Below are 14,385 nucleotides of genomic sequence, written 5' to 3' on the forward strand. Positions count from 1 at the left end.
GACCCACACATTTGACACAATTAACCTATAATTAAGAGTGGTGCAAACGATGTACAATATGATGGATATAAAACGGGTGCATAAAAATAATCCCGTGACATATGCAAGATAAATTAAGGTATTACATGTGAAGCAAATAAGAAACTGCTGAACATTACTCAATCCAATTTGTTTCATCAACTATCAAGTAAAAGCGATTGGCGAAGCCAGTTTTGTTTCTGTCAAATATAAATTTCTAATCAGAAAAATGTTTTGTGCATTTGATAGATTAAAATCTATAGATTGTCAGTGATATGAGATGCATGTTCATTTTAAATATTTTGATTTAAAACATGTATTTAAATTCTGAAGCATTCAAAATTCTTTCGGCCATATATGAAAAGTTCGCTGTAATAAAGTTTCCTAATGCTTTGGTTGTTTTGCTTATATTCAGAATTTCAAGACACTGAAACTATATGTTTTGGGCAGATGTACATCAAACACAGCTTTCGCATTTCTGTTATTTTTTTCTTTATTTAAAAAATACAAATATACAACTTTTACACTATAAATCTTCTGTGTATAGAATTGTAGACATATTGAAAAAAAGTAAAAAAAATCTGCGAAAACATTTGTTTAACATGAGCGATCAGCTCCTCTTGGTGAGTTTTCTTCATTGTAAATCCAGACCTCGTTTCTACGACCAACCAAATCCCATGGAGAGTTGTATTGTGCAGTTTCAAAAGTATAAAGAACGATATTCTGCACCTGGTTTCGTTCCAGAGCTCGAAGTAGCTCAAGTCGTTGCTCGTAGAACATTGATCTAAAGGCAAATCCTTCAAACTGCCTATAGAAATGCATAAGCACAGGTTAAACAAATTTACAAGCAAGCTGATGCGTGGTGCAGATTTCATAAACAAAATGCGCAAAATTCTAATCCTGGTATTATAGCTATGCTATATTATAGTATGCACTATAGTATAATTAAAGGGCCAGCTTGAAACAATCACCTTGCATAAACCACGAAGTCTGGTCGTTCTTCGATGTAAACCGTTGGATCAGAAGGTTTAGGAGGATCTTGCTGAAACTCGGCCGGAATGTAAAACGATACGGTATACTCAATCAAATTACAATTCCAATGAATCTCCGACCTGACTGGAGTCGTCATCGCGATCTTTGCACCTGTAAAAGTGTTATTACATGTAGCACAAAATGCGTCAAACTTTTTTGAAAGTAACGTAATTAATATTTTGAAAATTGCAAGTTATTGACTGTTTTGGTTACCTCGACTGTTAGATTTAGAAATGTAAGCGAAAAGTCTTTGAAATCCCAAACTTTGTGCCCTTCGTTGTGACGAGCCAATTATTTTTGTGCTCACCCACTTGGCTGCCTTGTACAGTCTTACTTCGTACGAGCGATCCTTTAAGAATAAAATATTTTGTTTGTTTTATAAAAATGCGATAAAATTACTACATGCTTAGAAATATTTTTGTTATGTATATTACTTTACAGATGCCTTAATATTTCGTATTAGAGATTTTGGTAATAAGAGCTAACAGATATAATATGCTTAATTATAATAAAAAAAGGTATATAACTGTGATTTTCGCTATAATTTTTAGACTTTTCGAGAACATTCTAAAATAATCAAAAAACCATTAACACAAATTTACCTTCGGTTGCGATCCAGCCACGAGAGACCATTCCGGCTCCTGTGTCCCTGGAGCAAAAAAACCTCCCTGAGCATTGACGGCGACGAGAAGACCAATGAGAGAAACGAATATCTTCATGTTTGCTGCTAATTGTTCTTGCGTTGATCAAAACTTGAGTTTTTAACTGCTGTGTCAAAATCATACTGCGTCGTTCTTAAATAGCAGAAAGGCTGGTGATATTATGTAAGAAGTTACATAACTTCTAACCTGTTGTTTTCCAGCAATTACAATAACGTGTATACTTTGCCCGCAAGACTGCCCACAGGCAATAGCTGCACGTTCTCTTACATAACCATTATGTAACAGTGCAATGTTTTGCTAAATTATTTATTTGACATGATATGCTCCAGGAAAATGTGCTTTTGAGAATAATCGTTATTGTTTTGTTCAATTACAACAGCGGTTGTAAAACTTGTAACAACTGAAAAATAACTTGAAAATATTTTAAAGTCAAGCTTGTAGATCGCATCTAACTTAATAATTACAAAGCTTATTACGCAAGTTTGTTCCATGATCAAAATGTATTCCGAAGTATTTTTGTCACATGTAGGATGCAAATGTAACTTTATATATAGCACGATCATGCAACGCTCATTATTGTTATCAGCACAAGTAGCTAGAAAGGTTTTGTTGCGTAGTTTCCTGCATTACGTTTCAAGCCAAACTCTTCAATTTGCCGAATTTTGTCGTTAAATTATCATTATGCAATCATTGCCAATAACTGTAATAACTGCTGTTGTAATTGAACAAAACAATAACGATTTTCCTTAAAAGCATATTTTTCTGGAGCTTATCATGCCAAATAAGTAATTTAGCAAAACATTGCACTGTTACATAACGGTTATGTAAGAGAACGTGCAGCTATTGCCTGTGGGCAGTCTTGCGGGCAAAGTATACACGTTATTGTAATAGTCGGAAAACAACAGGTTAGAAGTTATGTAACTTCTTACATAATATCACCAGCCTTTCTGCTATTTAAGAACGACGCAGTATGATTTTGACACAGCAGTTAAAAACTCAAGTTTTGATCAACGCAAGAACAATTAGCAGCAAACATGAAGATATTCGTTTCTCTCATTGGTCTTCTCGTCGCCGTCAATGCTCAGGGAGGTTTTTTTGCTCCAGGGACACAGGAGCCGGAATGGTCTCTCGTGGCTGGATCGCAACCGAAGGTAAATTTGTGTTAATGGTTTTTTGATTATTTTAGAATGTTCTCGAAAAGTCTAAAAATTATAGCGAAAATCACAGTTATATACCTTTTTTTATTATAATTAAGCATATTATATCTGTTAGCTCTTATTACCAAAATCTCTAATACGAAATATTAAGGCATCTGTAAAGTAATATACATAACAAAAATATTTCTAAGCATGTAGTAATTTTATCGCATTTTTATAAAACAAACAAAATATTTTATTCTTAAAGGATCGCTCGTACGAAGTAAGACTGTACAAGGCAGCCAAGTGGGTGAGCACAAAAATAATTGGCTCGTCACAACGAAGGGCACAAAGTTTGGGATTTCAAAGACTTTTCGCTTACATTTCTAAATCTAACAGTCGAGGTAACCAAAACAGTCAATAACTTGCAATTTTCAAAATATTAATTACGTTACTTTCAAAAAAGTTTGACGCATTTTGTGCTACATGTAATAACACTTTTACAGGTGCAGAGATCGCGATGACGACTCCAGTCAGGTCGGAGATTCATTGGAATTGTAATTTGATTGAGTATACCGTATCGTTTTACATTCCGGCCGAGTTTCAGCAAGATCCTCCTAAACCTTCTGATCCAACGGTTTACATCGAAGAACGACCAGACTTCGTGGTTTATGCAAGGTGATTGTTTCAAGCTGGCCCTTTAATTATACTATAGTGTATACTGTATACTATAATATAGCATAGCTATAATACCAGGATTAGAATTTTGTGCATTTTGTTTATGAAATCTGCACCACGCATCAGCTTGCTTGTAAATTTGTTTAACCTGTACTTATGCATTTCTATAGGCAGTTTGAAGGATTTGCCTTTAGACCAATGTTCTACGAGCAGCGACTTGAGCTACTTCGAGCTCTGGAACGAAACCAGGTGCAGAATGTCGTTCTTTATACTTTTGAAACTGCACAATACAATTCTCCGTGGGATTTGGTTGGTCGTAGAAACGAGGTCTGGATTTACAATGAAGAAAACTCACCAAGAGGAGCTGATCGCTCATGTTAAACAAATCTTTTCGCAGATTTTTTTAATTTTTTTCAATATGTCTACAATTCTATACACAGAAGATTTATAGCGTAAAAGTTGTACATCTGCATTTTTTAAATAAACAAAAAATAACAGAGATGCGAAAGCTGTGTTTGAAGTACATCTGCCCAAAACAAATATAGTATCAGTGACTTGAAATTCTGAATATAAACAACACAATCAAAACATTAGGAAACTTTATTACAGCAAACTTTTCGTATATGGCCGAAAAGATTTTGAATGCTTTAGAAATTAAATACATGTTTTAAAGTAAAATTATTTCAAGTGAATATCCATCCCATGTCCCTGAAAATCTATAGATTTTGACCTATCAAATGCAGAAACATTTTTCTGATTAGAAATTTATATTTGACAGAAACCAAACTGACTTCACCAATCGCTTTAATTTGATAGTTGATGAAACAAATTGGATTGAGTAGTGTCCTGCAGTTTCTTATTTGCTTCACATGTAATACCTTAATTTATCTTACATATACTCTATCGTAGCGTAAATTCATGAACTTGATATGATATGTAGTATACTATATTTCTCAGAAAAACACAATTATACCAGTATAGTTAGCATAAACACAATTTAAGATGAGACAATGTAAGAACTTAACATAGAAACGTTCGAAAACTTTACGTCATTTTAGAAGCTTTCCATTTCGCTTTGCTTCATAGACGGCCGCGCATGCGTTTGCTTATCCCTGGCACCAAATCATGCACAAATTTTTTTGTATGTATTTTATTAGGTTCGAACAGCTTTTTCATGTTTTGCAGTGTTTTATAACATTTTTAATTTCAAGTAAATCGTGATTTTATGATTCATAATTTATTGAACAGGTTAGATAGTTTTAGAATTCTTCCTTAGGATTGTTATTGACAGGTATTGCACTTACATATTTATACATCTTGATTAAGTTATTTGTCTTTATTTTGGGAAATATTTCAAAGGCATTTAATATATATCAGGTATACAGCAATATGCAACGGTGCGAAATGAATTTGCTTCCTCAACTGCTCAGATGGTGACATCAAACGAGCTGAATGTAGTGGCTTGAACGTTATTGGCCTAATTCAAGATAACGATTTTTGCACTATCTGCTTTTAGCTGTTACTTTTTCTGCAGTTGTTTAACGTTTTACGTTTTCCTACAGTTTCCGGACCGCTACACGATGGAATCTGAAACAATTCCGGTGATTGACGCACCAGTTTTGGATATTTGCGATTTTTATGTTTTATTATTTTAAACGGAAAAAAGCATTCTATACAAAAGGTTATATATAAAATAAATAAGACATGAATATTGGGTTTCAAATATGTGAAAATAAACATTGAAACAATACCAAAAAACAAACATTTAAAATAACAGAAAACGACTGCTTTAGGGAAACACCCAGTGGGTGCTTACCCGCGCCAAAACATTTCGTTATTTTCATAGAGCATTATCGGAACTGTATCAGATGTATTTTTGTAAGTTTGAAAATACACGGTAAGTGCTTTAGAAAATGAAAACGTAAAATAAACAAGTTAATTAAAATGCGGATATTTTGTAAATTCTAATTTATAGAAGTACACCTTGTACAGAGACTCATGCGAGGCATTTGCTTATTTCCCATTTATCTAAAAACCCAAGAAGAACTTTCCATCGGGGGAACTCCCCATTTTCCTCTTCTCAATCGGATAAAACGGAAACTGTTTTCGTCGTAATTAAAACTCACGTAACTATTTGTTTTCGAATGATAAAGATGAAACCCGTGGAAACCGGGATGTCTCACGCTTTGAAAGGAACATTTATCCAGCGAGAATTTATCCTGCAGCACAAGTCTTAGTTCAGATATTTTATGTCCTTTTACGCAAACATGTAAATCCCTGTCAGACCATTTGATTGTGAACCCGATAATTTTCTCGTTTTCAATAATCACAGCCCATTGATCAAATGTTTCTATTCTCTCCCGACTCCATTCACCATATGGCATCACCAGTTGCAACATCCAGTGTTGCTCGGATCTCTGTGCAGCCCAAATCATGTCGTTTATTGGATTATAAATATGGACATCAGGTTTCCTCCAAATAGATGGAATAGGAAATCCGGAGACCTATATAGCATAGGAAAATGAATTTATTATCCATTAAAAAAATTAATTAAGAACACAGTTTTATATCTAAACGTGATTATCATTTATAAATCAGCTCTAAAAATTAATTATATACTACATTAAGTTTTTAAATAAACACCTTAACATAAACATGTATATAAATTACTGCTAAAAATTGTAAATTTTGACCAAATCAAATGTTTAAAAAATGTTTTACCTTCTTAAGTAAAAAGAAAACTACTAAAATTGTTCTCATTACGTCCATTCTTTTTTTGACCTTATATATTGATCAATCTGATCACGAAAACTGCTTTTGTATAGCAAACGCTGTATCAACAGATGTGACTGTATGAGTTCGAAGCTGCTCATCATTTGAATACTTTGCCCAACGACAGGTTTATATAACCCGTTGAGAGCCACGTGTTGTCTCATATGCATAAAGATATTTAAAGTTTTAAGATTGAAGATTAAAAAAATTGAAGTTTAAAAACAGCACTGGAATATATTTTAAACTATAAACGCGGATGTGACGTTTTGTTATCTCTGAGCTAGCAAGCATAACGAAACACTCAAAAAACGCAGTATATTTGCTTGCGTCAAAACAAGCCGTGAAGCGGGGAATTTTTGAAATCCGGTAAGAGCTTTGACCTGGTCCATTGCGACAAGCTGCATATATTTTGTGTAAGCAGGATGTTGTCCACTGCTGTAAATATCAATGTCTCTAAATTTAGGTTTTTTTATTGCAAAATAAAACATGGTTATGGTAATGATTGGAATGTCACGTAAAAATTCTAATTTGAAATATTTTTTTTATTACATAATAGTTTACTTAGATGGCGGTAAATTGACTTCTTACAAGAAAAATCTGTAGTTAAATGTTTTTACAAATATATTTGTAACTGTGTTAATGATGAAACTTGCAACGTATTTACTCTTTTAATTTTAAGTTAAAAATTGTATAAAAAATAAAATAACTGATATGAAAGTACCAAACACCAATATAATCAGTTATTGCACGATAATTTGTTGATTCTACACCGTACAAATGCAATGCACAAGAAAAAAATTTCACATAGTTTCATAGATATATAGAATTAAATATTTATATCGTTTTATGTAAAATTACATGTTGTAAGACTAGAGGTGTAATATTTATATTTGATATCAACGCATCCATCAGGAAAACTTTATTTTCTGTTGAACTAATATAGCGAAAATTTATTGAAGAAACCTATAGAATATCTTGCATTATAAAGTGTTCTTTTCATTTAAAAAATCATACGCATAAGTAATTTAATTAATCTATTCTATAAGGTGCTTAACTATAAAACCATTGCTTGAATGATGCGACAGAATTTATGACTATGAAGTTTAAATGATAAAGAGTAATCAGTTTAAACTCATCTTTTTCTCCTTTCAAAATGAGTGAGACTGATTATTCCACAATAATCGTTTGTATTTCACATGCTACTATTACTATATATGGGTATATTACTATACTAATACATTATCTTACGTATGTCATATTACTCTATATGGGCCGCTAAACTTGAATCTCGGATGATTCAGTTGGTATAAAAAAGATATACTTTGTCCAGTAGATTTCGGAAATTTTAAATGCTTTACAATGTGACATCTGGCAAAACTTAAAAAATTTTCCAAGTTACTTTAAACAGGCCGAATAATCGCCTGATCTTTCGATAAATATAGCAGTTCTCGGCTAAGTTTGGGTTTACTGAATGGTAAAAAAGTAATTTTGTTTCAAAGACTAAGTCTTCGCATAGTGCAATGTTTCACTTTGCGACGAAGCGGAACCGACTGAATGTATGAAAAGGTTTGAAGCCGATAAGACGAAAAGTATACCAAACTCGAAAAGGCGTTCACTGTAACCACAACTATAACGCAGTGAACTCAGACGAATAATTGTGAGAAATATTCGTTCAATCGAGGCTATATTTCTATAATTCTCAACAGTTTAATCCAACCGCGATTTCCCAATCAAGCATATACATCAAAATAGAACGTTCAAACATATTATCCACAAAAATCATAAAGTTTATTGGTAATGAGATTATACTTTGTGCGTGGCATGCGCAAAATGCCACATTCGGACCAGTGTTATGATAATTGCTTAAATAGCTGGACACATATATAAAAGGGGTTATTTTCAGGTTTACATGACATTGACTTAAGACATTTTTAGCTTTCCGTAAACACAACCAAGATTTTAGATGAAATGCATGTTATTATAATTTTAGTGAATTTAGTTTTTTGTAATCGTTGAATAATTTCAAGCATAAAACCATATTTCTCATTTATACAGTAGTCTACAGACTAGACGTAAAATCTCTGTATACAAAGTAAAACGTAAGATAGTCCAACACGCAAAAAGTTGTTGCAGTAAATACTATATAACCGGCACTTTTAACGGTGACTTTTTTTTTTCTATTGACCGTGACATAGCGCGATGTTCTTGTGAAAACAAACTATTGCCGCTGAAAGCGCTTACTTTAACTTCATAAGACACTGTGGGATATCTCCTTCAATGTGATTATAACGTAAAATGCAAAAGGATAACGCAGCGTCACTGATACAGACAGAAAATTTTGTCACAATAAAAACGAAAGAGGATAAATATTACTGTCAAGCACAAGCAAAACATCAAACGGTATATATGCATATACTTCAAACAATTAATTTTTGAAAGCACTTTGGATAATTCCGAAATTAAGGCTTGTTATAAGTTGACCTTGTTAACGTTACCTAACCACAGCTCTAGATATTTTGAGTTTCAGAGACTTCATTGGCTAAAATATATTGAACAGCAAACTTCATTGACATATGGGAACACTCCTGCAGGCACTTGCGGTAAAAAAATAATAAAATATTCGCCCCGGTTGATTTTGTTTTCAGAAAAAGAAATTTACAACAAGAAGAAACTTGTTATGATTGTATTTCGTTTTTTAGCTTAAGATTTTTATGGTCGTATTTTGTTTATTTTTAATTATTTAAAATTAGATTGAAACGTTACATGCGGCTCAAGACTGAAAAGCACAACATTCTAACACCTTAACACAGCAAATTGAAATTTTGAGTTGTTAATTTGAAACCGACATTTTTATCACAGAAAGGAATTATCATATCAGGATATATCTCTAAAACAAGGACATTTCCCCAGGAAGCACTTATCAACTAGGTTTATCCACTTGACTCTTTACTGTAGATTAAAAATATGGCAGCAGAAATAACTTTAACCGTGACATTTATAACGATTTAAAGCTAAAAATGTAAGCTAAAAATGGTTTAAAGGTGTTTTTAAAGTCGAGGTTCATCGCTCACGGAACTACTGTACTGTATTGCCCGTAACTGCATTTGATCGATACAAATTTGGCAAAAAAAAAACGAAAAAAGAAAGCCGAATGGAAAACTGAATTTGAAAAATCTTGATCATCTCATCTTCCTTTGGAATTTTTTTGTAGCGCCGAGGTTATTGTTAGCACAAAATCATCAATGAATTACTACAATTAAGTGTGAAAATCTTTTAAGCAAACTTTACTTAAATGTCTTTGGAATTTATTTTGCTAAATGTGTACAACACCTGCGATTAAACAGGTATTTTTGGTTCTTGATAACAAGGTTAAGTTTCGATTCAAAGTCAGGTTTTCTTTCGAAACCATGTCGTATAATACTTTGAGCTATTTATATTCCTGTATGGTGTATCGGCTATGTCTAAACTATCTTATTGAGCAAGTATATTGTATTATTTCTAATGTTATTTAGTATTATTTTTAAATTATTACTCGTATATATCCATATGTTGAGGCTTTTACTGAATCGATCTTTGATCTACAGATTAGTTGTCATATTTTGTCATATACTTTTAGCCCAACAAAATAAAACCTCACTATAATGCAAGAGATTTGATATGAACGATAGCCCTGTGACACTAGTGTACATAAAAGCAAGTACGACATCAGCTATGCTGTAACCTTAAAAGTGCAAAGTTAATATATGAAAGAATTCTGGTCAACATCTTTATTTACTGTTATTATTAAAGATAATTAAAGATAAATTAAAGATATATTATATATAATATATAAATTTGCGTATTAGATAATCATGAAGCTGCTCTTATATATAATTTATTTTCATGCTTGCGTTGCCGTTTATACTATTAAGTTACAAAGTTTTTCTGGATTTATATATTGATTGTCAAAAATTTCTCGAAAGCCCCTATAGGTGCCAATACAAAGTCCACGATATTGGGGAATCGTAAAAACAAAACTCAGTTACCATTGCTATGTTACATAACAGCACGTTATCGATAAGTGTTTTTTCAAGTTTTAGTTTTATTTTTTTTGCAAAAAAAAAAACGCTTTTTAAGCATTAGGTGTGTATTAGCATTTTGTCTATCGGTACAAACTGAATACTGCATCCGACAAACATAACCTATATACGGTCTGATTTTGATTTAGTAGAATTTGTTTTATTATTTCACTAGGATCCACTTCTAAACTCATGTAGTTACCGTAAGTTTCGAAAAAGTAGATTTGTGTAAGTAATGCATTTTTAGACAGAAAACCAAATTTTTTTTAAACAATATCTTGAATGCTTCTACAAAACTGTAAAATGGCTGAATGCTATAAGATATGCAAAATACATGCTACGGGTAAAGTTACTTTGTCAATTGTGGTAAAGAAATATATAATAAAATCAAACAAAAATCTGCTCGCAATACGTAAATTGAAAGGCACGTTAAAGGCTGCATTGTTAATATTATTATTTTAGCATCTTTTTTGATCTAGAAGTCTCTGTGTAGCCCATTTAAAAAAATAGTGATTCAGTAAAACGAGCCGTTTTTGTGTCGTTTTTTTAATCTTTCTCCACAGGGAAACCCCTTCATTTAAAAAATCATTAAACCATTGACTTGAGCGTTTTTGAAAAGATTCTCTAAAACTCTTTTGATGTTTTCTGATGGGGAAAATTTTTTCTTACTTAAAGTTCTTAAGATTTTTTTCAGAAAGTTTTAATTTAATTTATAACCAACATGTATAACAAGCTGTTTTGTATTTACATGCTCTTGGAATTTTTGATATTTACATATTTTCGCATTAGTGTTATTTACAAACAGAACATGGTATATTCATGCAATGAAATCAAACATTTACAAACCTCAATAAGTTGCGTGGTTAGGCGGCTAAATTCGGATTCGGGGTTTTTAAATGTCTCTTTTACGATTTTAATGACACCATCGATTAAAACCAGCACTTGGCCTATTTACACTTTCTTTCGAGTTCGCTATACAAATGTTGACTCTACCCTAGTCTTATTTTATAATAAACGAATAATTTTCCTTCTAAAATATTTTACTATACACAAGCTCTCATTGTACAAAATACTTGTACAACTATGATTTTCGAAAAGTGCCACACCGGATGTTACGCTTATGCTAAAGCATTGACTTATTAATGGGTTTTATGATTCAGTTATTTGAAATATTAAAAGTTTAGTTTTGGAATACTTCTACTACAAATTTATAATAAAGAGTCTTGAGAGTGGTAGAAGCAACGAATGATTTAATTGTTATATCATAATTACATACGCCTAGTCATTTTTGTCTGGCTTCACTTCTGGCTACATCAGCTGAGGTTTCATTTAGGGATGTAAGTTCTAGAATAACGAATTCTAAAGAACTGAATCTCAAAAGATTCGAATCTAATTTTTGTATTTTTCCGAGTCTTAGAAACCGGTTTATTTTATATTTGAATGTTTTCATCGGCACGTGCAAGAGATGTTGTTGTCATTTTTATTTTACATTCCAATACTATTCGCTGGGCGCGTCAGTCGTCATGAATTAAACCGTCCGTCATGTCTACTTGATAATTTTCAACTTGCTTGAACCAAAATAATTTTGTGAGTCTATTGCAAAGGCAAAACAAAAGCACTGAGGGTGCTTAGATTTTTTAACTTTCATGCTATTCTAGAATAGGATTCGAAATTCTGGATCCAGAAAAAACTATTCTAGATTGTTCTGGTATAGTCAGTTATTCTGTATTATATATCCTTAGTTACACTATTGTTTTCTAAAATTTAGTTGTCAATCTCTTTGCGAATCATTTCAGATTTTCGATTATTTCCATTCTTGCGGAAGTTGATACATCTCACTCCACACACCTATATATACATATAGGCTCTGAATAACGACAAAGTTTTTGCACTTTCAGTAGTTTTTTTTTTACTCATTCGGAAAGCGCCCATATTTGTCAAAAACTATCGCTAAATTTGGCCCGATGACAAGGTTCATTAACTCTTGTCTGCGTTTTATCGCAACGCATGTAAAAAATTCCCCAATCTTTAGGGTAAGGCCTCTTTTTTCGATTGTCTCATCAAAGTACTGTATTAGGCTTGACAGCGTGTATATATTCATACGTTTTAAGTTTATGCAAAATATAACGGATCATATAGTTCATTTTCAACAAATCACGAGCTATAAGTAGAATGAAAATAAAACGGATTTTGATTTTATTTTTTGCTATTGTTCATGCAAAAAATAACTCACTAATATTTTGATGAGTCAGGCAAGTTTCATTTTAGCGATAAGTGTCTTGTCTTTGACTTAGTATTGCCATGAAATATTTTTTCTAGTTTACCATTGTTTTTGGGTATGTTTAATTAATATATGTAGGCTAACTACATGTTACGATTATATCACTTTTTGACGCTTTCATCGTATTATTATCTTATGGCTCCATACACTTGCACGAGTATAGATTAACTTAAAATGATATATCCATAATAAAGTGCACATTAATTATTGCCCTCTAGATTGTGAATCACCAAGTTTTGATTTCATTATTTATCTTAATGTTTTTAATATGCTTTTTAATTCACAACTCAAGTTGCGTTTTGTGTGTCATATACACTTGGCCATTCATACGCCTTTCTTCCAGCAAGAGGTGACGAACATCGTACGATTTTAGTGAAACGGTAATTTTTGTTAATGGTTTGTGACGCTTCTTAATTCGAAGGTCAGTCTGGGTTTTGGTACCCGACCGAGAAGGTTGTTGTCATGCTGTTCTTTGCAGGCAAATAAATTTATTTTGGTAAGTCTTGGCTGATGTGACTGGCCGTTAGCTTTAGAAGACCTGGGTAGAATTTCAACGTTACACGACTAACCAATCTATTTGGTTGTCGTTGTGGCGATCGCCGATTCATTAATGGTAAAACGCAATGTCAATTGCGTTTTATCAACATCAAATGGTCAGCCTTGTTCTGTTACGCAATGCAGTTCTAACATTATAGCTGTGGTATGTTATTACTTATTAGCTACATAATTATGAGGGCAATTCCAACAAATGTTGCTGTTAGTTCGACAATCAATGTTTTAAGTTTGAAATCAGCATAAATTGCAACATTCTGATGATGTATTAATAACATTTAGTTAACATAACGGAGTTGCTATATATACAGCGTTACCTGTTTCACGGTATGATGTGTTTTCATGATTTTTTGTTTTCATCATTTAACGGGCATGTGTTTCTTGTTAAAAATATACTGTTTGTATAATTCGAATTATACGCACAATAAATAAGATAAAAGTGAAATATTTAGTCAAGCAATGAAATTTTACAAAAACCACTTCATAAATATGTGAATTTCTAGATGTAAATTTTCTCGCTTTAAGCGGACAATATTTCTATGTTTAAAAAATAATTATTACAGAAAAGGTTGCGCCAAAACCGTGAATATAATATTTACAGATTCTATTTTGTACAATTTACTGCTAAAATTCAAGTAAATTTCACATCGGTATTTTAACAGTTTTCTTTGAGATACATACGGAACGCATTTTAACTTTTGTGAATTTGTCGGTAAACCCCATTAGTTAATGGTTAACTACTCTTTCAGAGATTAGTAAAATAAAAATAAATTTTAATTCGTCGAAATAAATAATCGTCGAAAATATAAATTGATTTATACATTTAAGTTACCAATTCAGTTAGGAAAGTTCGTAACAAATAGTTAAAAAAAATACACAATTCAAAAAAGAAATAGATTTTTGAAAATCTATAAAATCGCTTTTTTTCACATAACTTTTCGAAATGAGGAAGTTTCCTTGGTAGGAAATGTCCAATTGTTGAAACAAGGAAGACACAGAGCACGAATAGTTTGTCATTATAGCTCAAACAAACCTTTTTTACGCACTGCATAACGCACTGCAAAACATTCTCTTATTTTACTTATTGCGATATAATAGACTTTTTTAATATTAATTTTATTGCTGCCTTTGATAAAATAATTTTATCCACAGTATGATGTTTGCATAAATCTGGCAGTTTTTGACAATTAATCAAT

The 14,385-nt window shown here is 32.0% G+C and overlaps 2 protein-coding genes across 2 annotated transcripts; one reads left to right on the forward strand and one right to left on the reverse strand.

Moving 5' to 3' along the window:
* Positions 1 to 493: 493 nt before the first annotated feature.
* On the reverse strand, positions 494 to 1,820 carry LOC143446648 (heme-binding protein 2-like). The gene is made up of 4 exons (XM_076946386.1): positions 1,653 to 1,820; positions 1,264 to 1,399; positions 990 to 1,161; positions 494 to 826 (listed from the first exon to the last, which is right to left on the reverse strand). The coding sequence occupies exons 1-4, from the start codon at positions 1,767 to 1,769 to the stop codon at positions 616 to 618; spliced, it is 636 nt and encodes a 211-aa protein (XP_076802501.1). The 5' UTR covers positions 1,770 to 1,820; the 3' UTR covers positions 494 to 615.
* An 874-nt stretch (positions 1,821 to 2,694) lies between these two features.
* On the forward strand, positions 2,695 to 4,027 carry LOC143446646 (heme-binding protein 2-like). Its single transcript, XM_076946385.1, has 4 exons — positions 2,695 to 2,863; positions 3,117 to 3,252; positions 3,355 to 3,526; positions 3,697 to 4,027. Exons 1-4 carry the CDS (start codon positions 2,747 to 2,749, stop codon positions 3,905 to 3,907), a joined length of 636 nt encoding a protein of 211 aa, XP_076802500.1. The 5' UTR covers positions 2,695 to 2,746; the 3' UTR covers positions 3,908 to 4,027.
* The last annotated feature ends 10,358 nt before the right edge of the window (positions 4,028 to 14,385 follow it).

This window comes from Clavelina lepadiformis, chromosome 2, assembly GCF_947623445.1.
Source record: "Clavelina lepadiformis chromosome 2, kaClaLepa1.1, whole genome shotgun sequence".
Taxonomy (NCBI): Eukaryota; Metazoa; Chordata; class Ascidiacea; order Aplousobranchia; family Clavelinidae; genus Clavelina; species Clavelina lepadiformis.